Raw genomic sequence first — 9,686 nt, forward strand, 5'->3', positions numbered from 1 at the left:
TTTTTTTTCAATTTTTTCATTGCATTTCTTTTGAAAAATAAACACGCTATGATGCACATGATGCAGACACGACTAGCAAGCTGTGCATCTCTGAACACAGGATCGAAACTTCGGCTCAAACTCTGATCACAACCATCTGAAACCCAAAGTCAACTGGTCAACTGTCATCTGAACCCAATCTGAGAAACTGAGTCACCAACAGGAACACACTGAGTCACCAACAGTCACCAATCGGTCACCAACAGTCACCAACCGGTCACCAACAGTCACCATATGTACCTGTTAAAATGATCATTCCCTCCCCACTCACGGGTGTCATCTAGGCCAGGGTAAGGTCGAAAGAAACGCAGCATAAATAACCTTTCGCAGAATACCATCATATACACACCTGAAGTATGCAACGATGATACCCCACCAGGGTCTGAACTGCTCGTGACGTCGATGTTCCGCTAAGTGGCGCATACCACCCGCTTCCCATGACTCACTCTATTCCTAGGTTTCCTAAATTGCACTCATAGCCTGGGTATTGGGCCTTCTACCTCGAGTAACACCCACCCCCAAACAGAGAAACACAGCCAGCACAACAGATGAATATGAATGAATGCAAACATTAATGCAAACAATAAATGCAAACAATGAATAATGAATGCAATCATAACAACCAAAGCCCTAACCTAGAGAGCACTAGGAGAGACTCGCTTAGGGAAGAAGGACCAGCACAGGTCAACTTCTCTAGAAATTCCCCAGCAGAGTCGCCAGCTGTCGCATTACGCGAAAAAACCGGCGGGAAAACGAAACAACAGAGCCGCCACCGTGCGTTATTTATCCCAAAAGAGGGAAAGGAAACGCTCAGAGTAAACCTGGAAAAAGCATGGTCTCGCGACCAAAGAGAATGGGATCGGGAGTCGGTTATGCGAAGGGAAGGTATTAGCACCCCTACGCATCCGTCGTACTCGACGGGATCCACGCACAATAGAGAGGGAAATGGTTGCTAAAACACTGCTCAAAATAATCATCCACACAGGCTGAAAGAGACACAGGAAAACAGACAAGGCTGACTCGGCAGGACATCGTATCCTGGGCCTACTTAGTCTATCAAGCATAGACATCAGAGTCAAAGTAGTTCGGACCGGGGGAACGACACATGCTCGCTAGGATGTCGCATCCTATGCATACGTATCTCCTTTGGACGAAGGAGAATCAGAGCATCCGTAGCTCGGCTAACACGCACACAAACAAACACAGGCAAAGGCAAACGTGGAGCCTGAACGCCAATCACTGGACTTACATCAGCATCCGAACCAAAACACACACACACACTGGAACCCGAATGCCACTCGATGGACTTACATCAGCTTCCGAACCAAACAAACAGAATCAGGATACGTACAGCCAATCGCTGGGCTTACGTCCATATCCTGACACACAACAGGGTTAACAAGCAAACGCACACAAAAAGAAAAAAAGTGCCCGGAGAGACCTCGCACGGTCTCCTGCCTACATACCTCGTCTGGAACGAGGATCAGGGCGATGTAGTTCCCCTACGCAGGGATACAGGACTAGCCTAACCAGATAACAGAGGGAGACACAACTAGGGAGACTACGACTCGAGCCTAGATGTTATCATGCAAAATCGTCCCTAAGTCAAGGTTTCTAGCTAACTGGCACAGGAAGCCAGCCTATCCTAAAGCACAAGCAATATCAAACAATCAATTACAAACAGCACACACTATATGCACACAAGCGAGGCTCAAACAAAGGGTAAGGCTGCAGAGGCAAGCCAACTGTACAGGTGAGGTTTTGCTCTTAACCTTGCCATTGAGGGGCTAAGGTGAAGCAGATGAAAGGTGAGTGAAGATCAGACTTCACAACTCTTATCCCTGACCAGGGAGAGCTTCAGACAAAGGAGCGTGGGTCCAGAATGGAGGGACCCTTCTACGCTCAAAGACTCTGACATAACTGTACATTGTACAAGATCTTGGGTTTATGCCCCAATGCATCAACACATAGCCGTGTGAGCAAAGGGACGACTCAACAGAATAGTGGGGGATAGATTGCATATCCCTTGGCTTCCACCAATTGCCTTAATCAAGGACTTTACCTGCATGGGCACAATATTAAACAATCACAAACATCGCCTCTTAAGGAGGACTTCAGACATTTGCCCGGCCAAGTAACAGGCCGGGTCTCCCAAACTACATGAAGAATAGAAATCCTACCTCAAGTGGTTTAAAAACCAAGCAGCAGCAAGCAAGTTCTTAAAGAACTGTAAGCAACTAAATGTACCTGAAATCAATCAAGTATCATCAGTACTCAGACAGACAAACAATAAACAACAAATGTTAATCAGTTAATCTGTACAGACAACACAAGTTAATGCACACAAATGCAAGCTATAAGCTCAAGCTCAAGCTTCACAACCTACAAAACAAATTCATGTTAGTTTTCAACATCAAACAATCTCAATTCAAATTGCCTTGAAGCAATCTCCTTAAGCATTGTGCATTTCATCCTGAAAAGTCAAACCAAATGTGAGAAACTAGACCACTAGGCCAAGCCTAGGGTCCAAAAGGGAGAAAAAATTCTAAACAGCAAGGGATTCTCAACCAAAATCAAATTCTCACAAATAGAAAGCAAATGCAATTGATCCCATACTCATATCATTCACCATATTCATTTCATGACCAAAACAAGTCAAACTAGGTCAAATGCAACATCCAATATCCAAACAGAATAACTTCAATCAAAAGCATACCAAAACAATTCCAAAAATCCTCAAATAATTCACACCTAAACAGGACATATTCAATGTATAGCATGTCAATTTTCAGCTCAATTGGACAAAAGGAACTAGGTCAATGAAAATCAAGAAGTCCAGACACAATTATTCAAGCCAAACCATAGCATCAACACATGCATTCACTTCAAAAATTCATAAATCAATGAAATCAATTAATAAATGAATGGGACCAAAACAGGGATGTCCTACAATGTGTCTATAACCAGCATACCAAATTTCACATTTATCCAAAACCATATGAGAATTTCACACAAGATTTACCAACATGTATCACACAAGCTTGCACAATGAACATACAGAGAAGAAAAATATCAATCAAATTGAAAATGCCATAGAAAAATCCAGAAAAATTCACAAGACATTTCAACATATCAATGATCATTCATGAAAAATTTCAATCCATTCCAACAATCATAGGCCAGGCAAAAGAATTCATGAAGTTGACCTAGCTAGGTGTGACACAAATTGTCACACCTAGATTCAAAAAATCATATCTCACTCCTCAGGTATCCAAAAATCACAAACTTTATATGTAAATCACCATCAACATGTCCAGAATAAGCACAAAAAATTTCAATCATTTCTTTAAATGTATGAGCATTTCATGATGAAAATGGCAAAAACATGTAAAAAATACACACAAGTCAAAGATCAACAGGCCAGGTCAACATTTCACCATGCACAACTTATAAAACCATGCCTATAAAAAACTAGAGGGAATTTGGGAGCTATCAAAACAATCCTCATAATTTTTGGACTTGTCAATATTTTTTTATGAATTTTCTAAGATTAAAATGAATTGTTAAATAATTATTGAAATGTTGTTATTTAATTAAGATAGATTAATGGCAATGATGTAATTTTCGCTCAGAATACCAAAACGCTGCGTTTCCATTTTTTCGCTGGCAGCGTGTAATTGGCCAGAATTTGGCGCTAAACAAGATTCAAACGCGGCAATGCATTCCAACGGATCAAACAACGTGTTCATCACCACTTTCGCCCAGAAAATTCCCAGCAACCTCAAGAACATCAAGAACACTCAATCTCAACGAAAATCAACATGCGTATAACCGTTGGAAAGGTCTTAGTGAGAGGATCACGAATATGTGTATGACTTATCCTAATTATTCCTAAATCTCCTGGATCGAATGAATTAGGTTTTCACATCCAAACTAAAATTCACAATAACTCGATCTATGTTTCATCATTTCAAAAACCAATTACAGCATGATCATCTATGTTAAACAGTCTACAAAACGCATATGAACATTTAAAGAATGGAGAGATTCGAAATTTTGGCACCTTGCAATGGCAGTGTTGAATCTGGAGGTGTTTGCTCGTGTGGATCTAAAACAGATGAAGAAGAATGATAGGTGAGTTGACTGGAATGCTTAGCCTAGCTCGAATTTGCTTCTAGTGGAAGAAATCTTCAAATGCCATTGATGCACCAAAGATGGACAGTTGCGAATTGTGAGGATTTGAATGTTGCTTTTCCAAAACAGATCAAGAAGAAGATGAATGGAGATGGCAGCAAAAGGAATCACACGATTTGGTGAAGAATTGGAAGAGTTTGATCCAATTTTGTTCTTGTGTGTTCTTGAGAATTTTGGAGAATTTGGAGGGAAAAGTGGTTGAATCTTTGTGAATTGTGATTTCTGATCAGAAGTTTGTTATGATTAGGATTAAGTACTTCCCACTAATCAAGCTCTAAATCACCAATTAGCAAAATGACATGTAACTAGCAAAATTCCACTTTTCTTAAGCAAGGGCAAAATGGTCTTTTCACTCAACCCCTGTGACAACTCATTGACAGCTCACACACTCCCAAAATGACATGTGTGATGTGTTGCAACTTGTCCCATGGTCATTGGTTGTGTAATTTGGATTTCCACTATGCCATGGTAAATTGTATACTTTTCAAGTGCATTTCAAAAGTGAGTTGTTCAAATATGGCACCTTAACATGTTATAACCATCCAAACAATTTTCAAATTGCATTTGTGAGGTGTTGCAAAAATCCCCATTCCAAAATTCTCATTATTTCTCAAGTTGGACCATTTTGCCCCTGTCTTTTTTAACTGTACACTTGAAAATTGACTTTTTGCATTGACCATTTTTGATGAATTCCAGTTATGCACCATGAAAGTACATGTCAAATGGAGTTTGTACATAAAAAGATCACTCAATTTGGACACTCCATGTGGAAGTTATGCCACTTTGATTATGGGCACTTTTGGAAAATGAATGGACCATATCTTGCTAACCACACATGGGAATTTCAAGTTCTTGGACGTTTTGGAATGGTGAGATCAAGATCTTCAACTTTCATGTTGGACAAAAATCCATTTGAAGCTTGTATGATGAAGTTATTTTGAGGAGAAAAAGTTTCCATTTTGGGCAGTTGAAATTACAGGTCACCTGCCATTTTAGGAAACTTCTTGTCTGACCTCCAAATCTTCAACCTTGGTCTTTGATATGTCAAATGAGACTTATATGGACATGAATGAGGCCTTTCAAACCATCTCACACCTTCCAATCCATAAAATCAGGCACAGTTGACCACAGTTGACCACAGTTGACTTTCTATGGTTCCAGCTGAACTTTAGCTTGACTGATGACTTCTGAGCATCCAATATTTGGCCAAATCATTTCAAAATGATCCTTGGACCATATGAAATTGATAAATCAACCATAGGGCTTTGTCTCAATGAAAATAGCACATGCTTGCTGGTTTGACTGATTCTCCTGACCAGTTTGACCCAATTTGTCTGTTGAGCTTGCACTTGGGCAAATGGACAATGCAATGTTATGCAGTGGCCTATGTTATGTTATGACCTATTATGAAAATGAATGTACAAAAGGTAGGGTGCAAATTTGAGGTGCTACAACAAGTTCTAAATGGAATATGGCTCAATTGGCTAGTTCGCTGGTGCACTTGGTTTGTGACGGAAGCACCTCGCTGCTACAGGCGGTATTTACGATGGGACATGAGAGAAAATCGAGAGGTTTGGACTCGCATTGGAGTAAGCATCTGTTTATGATCAGCCTTCCGCTTCGATGAAGCAAGCAGCAACCGAGCTCGGCCTTCACGGTTAAGTTTGATAATTTGTAGGTGGAAAGGAACTCGAGTGCACTGTCTGAGCCTCGCGAACAAGTGAGCATCGTGTCATCTGGAATTTCACCTGCACCAATCAAGCAGAGTGGTTTATTTATTTGAATGTTCGCCACGCGATGAGTTCCACCAGCTGCTATTAAAATGGTATCACCCGGCCTTGAAGCAGAAACCGCAGTTTCAAAGTTTGGGAAAACACCAGGTTCAGATAAGTCTTTAACCGATCAATCTACCCGAATCCAGAGCTAAGGATGGCATGCCAAGTAATTCCATCTGTGGCAAACGAGGGCGGTATTAAAGCGATCTGGAATAGGGGATAGGAAACTGAAGATATGCATAAGACAACCATCATCGAGATTGTTGCTACGAGAGTAACAAGAGGTTCTTTTCCTTTGACACTTTTTCAGCTGTTCCTTATTATTTTCCATTACCGTCATGTTCTTCTCAATGAAGCTTGAGCCGAGTTCGTGTCTCTACATCCTCCACCGCAAACTCGTAAGACCGTGTCTGGTTGGCTTTTACGTTTGTGTTGATGTTTGTTCTTGCACTGCATTTTCAGCTTGGTTTAAACAGCACGTGTGTATGGAAAGCTTGACATATTCTGGCCTCATTCATGCTTTGTTAGGCTTCTTGGTCATGAGCACATGAAAGATGATGTTGGAACAAAGGGCTTGCAACATGACATTGAAATCAGAAGCAACTTGTCTTATGGAATTGGATTGATGCTTAAATTAGTGTAGGTTTTTGGGTTGTCATTGACTATGTTGGATCGGATTGGAATTGGGATTAGATGTGAATTATGGTTATATCTTGGTTGTGATTTTTTTGATGAAATTTGGGAATTGGTTGTAATGTAGAAGTTAGCTGTAGGATATGGATGTGATGCATTGTTATGCTTGAATGTTAAATGAAAATGTATGTATGAAAATGAGTTTGGAAATGTTTGAAAGTTAAATATTATTGAATGTTATGAAATGAGTGTATGTACTATTTTGATTTGAAATGAACTATGGATGGAAAATGGATCATGTTTGGTTATAAAATGGATATGGATTTTTAGGAATAATCCAAAACTAATCTAAATGTCAATTAAGAATCAAAAAACCAATAAAAACCAATTAAAATCAAATTAATCTATAATTTGTTAAAACTACTTTGATGTCAAATTCTAACATTTATTTGGAAATTAAAAATCAATTAGAGTTTGAATCATTAGTAAAAACACAATTAAGATTAAATTGAAATTTGGAATTAGACTTAATTTGAAATTTGAAAATTAAAAAGTCAAATAGTTAGAATCCATTTTATAATAAAAAAAACACCATGATCAAAAAAACTAGATAATGACCAATGTTTATCAAAAAAAATATGGATGGTTGCCTTTGGTCATGAATGTATGCAAATGAACTTTAGGCCAAGTGCCAAATAAAAATGAAAAAATGGAAAAAAATTCAGGACCAAAATCGGGGTATGACACCTATCAATTAAGACAAAACAATTTCTTTATTTCCATCATAACATGCCCTAAGAGAACCAGACAACGACGATAGAGAACTCTTGATCTTAACCATCTTCATTCATTTGGAATAAAAATCTTTACCATCTTCATTTTGTGTTCATCATCTTCATTCATTTTGAATGAAAATCTTCACCATATTCATTTATCTTTAATCATCTGGTATCTTTCTCCTCTTTGAAGTATGGTACATTATTTTTCATGACTGATGTTCATTGCTTTAATTCCAGTTTTGTTGATTTTATCGTTACTTTTTCATGGCTTATTCTCATCGCTTTCATTTCATTTTTGAAACCTTGTGTTCATATTGTTCATGGTTCATAGTTCATTGCATTTTTTAAATCATGTGTTCATATTGTTCCTAGTTCATAGTTCATTGCGCTTTTTGTTGTTAAATATTATATTGTTGTGATGGATATGCATATTTTTGGTTTAGTGTTATATTATTGTTTTGAATATGCTTTAAGTGATTTTATGCTTTAGGTTTAGTTATTGAAAAAATGGAGTTGCATCAAAAGAGAGAAAGATCTTCTCTTCCATACACCATTTTGACACCATCTAAACATTTTTCATATCCTTCCCTAATATTTCAGATCATACTCTCGACATGAATCAAGATAAAGCTAGTGTTAGCAAACTTTTCCAAGATATTGAGGCTTTAAATGAGGTTATTGATATGTTATAGTTATGGTTGAGCAAAGCCAAGGAAGTTGAAGTTGTTAGGGAGGACATTACTATTGTTGAACCGTCTGGTGGAACAAGCTATAAGAAGATTCTGATCATGAATCTTAACCCTGAAAAGATAAGAAAGGTAGAGGCTATTATGAAGAACCTAATCAATTTGGATGCAACTTATTCTAAATCAGATATAGACCTTGAGAACTTCACGAATACAACTAGGCATCAAGATTGAAGAATGCCCTTTATGTATTTAATAGATTGTAATGTGTCAAAGTGTGAGCGGGCTAATATCGATGCATGTATTCAATTGCCTTTAAAATTGAAGTCTGGAAGACGAAGCTATTACTAATCCAGGTCATAACTTTTTGTCATACTAAAATTTAGTTTCTTTATGTATTATTACTGATAAAAATTTAGCTTGAAAAATTAATGTAGCACCTAGTTAGCATGCCTTAATTTAGCTTTATGTATTCTTCCGGAAACCTTAATAATCGGTTTTACTAGTCACCAAGTCACATTAACGTAAGCTATAAGTAAGATCTCTCTCTCTCTCTCTCTCTCTCTCTCTCTCTCTTAACAAATTGTTATTTCCATACACTACCCGTTTGGATTGTGAAAATTTCATCATTCAGGTGAAGTTTCCATTCTTACGTCTTGAAACATGTGAGAATCAATTTAGTATGTTTAATTTAATCTATGTCTTTTTTTATCTAGATTTTCAATTGTGAATGCCAATTGTTTGTGTTATTATGTGACTTAAAATAATGCAATAATTGCGGAATGCAAGTGTTTGAGAGTAAAAATAATTAAAGGTCATTGTGTTTAGTTAACTAGATGATATGATGTATATGTTAATCACGAAATAATCATTTCCTTTTATGTAATACAATTTTTTATATGATATGATTCATAAATGCATATTTATGGTTTTGGTCTGATACAATTTAAAGCAATTGACTTCAGCATAGTTGCTAAACCAACCATGGTTATATGTTGATCGCTATCAAAAATAATTTAAATTCCAAAAATGGAGTTGGTAGGAATCAAACTAAGGACCTTAGAATTTTTCATATCGGTGATGTATCACAACTGTGGTGATAGGTAGCACACATCCGAGTTCTTTACCACGCCCACTAGATTGTGATTGTAAATAACGCATATACAACAACACTCTATTTAACAATGGTTGATCCTAACAATGGCTGATCCTACCTAATTATATATCTTTGTTAACCGTGATTATATACATTTTTCGTAGTAGTGGTGACTGCTTGTTTTTTAAGATAGTAATAAATAGTTGCTTTAATTTAATAATAACATAAATTTGTATTTATAAACTATTCTTAAACACTACTAGTAGTTTATAAGATAAAATATAATTAATTATGATAAATTAATAAATATTATATTTACTTTTATAAAAGAAATAATTTAAGACAGAAAAAATGGAAATAAATACCTGATAAAACTGATGGAATAGATTGATTTGTGAATGGTTATTACTATTCCCAAATATAAGACCAGGGATAGTTAGTAATAATATTAAAATTGTTAATAACTAATAATATTTTTAGATAA

The 9,686-nt window shown here is 36.9% G+C and overlaps 1 protein-coding gene across 1 annotated transcript; it reads right to left on the reverse strand.

Annotated features, from left to right (window-relative positions):
- Positions 1–5,709: 5,709 nt before the first annotated feature.
- LOC127095767 (F-box protein SKIP5-like) lies at positions 5,710–6,442 on the reverse strand. The gene is given in 1 exon segment (XM_051034410.1): positions 5,710–6,442. A coding segment is annotated over 1 exon segment (639 nt). The 5' UTR covers positions 6,349–6,442.
- Positions 6,443–9,686: the final 3,244 nt, after the last annotated feature.

This window comes from Lathyrus oleraceus, chromosome 6 (genome assembly GCF_024323335.1).
Source record: "Lathyrus oleraceus cultivar Zhongwan6 chromosome 6, CAAS_Psat_ZW6_1.0, whole genome shotgun sequence".
NCBI classification, from domain to species: Eukaryota; Viridiplantae; Streptophyta; class Magnoliopsida; order Fabales; family Fabaceae; genus Lathyrus; species Lathyrus oleraceus.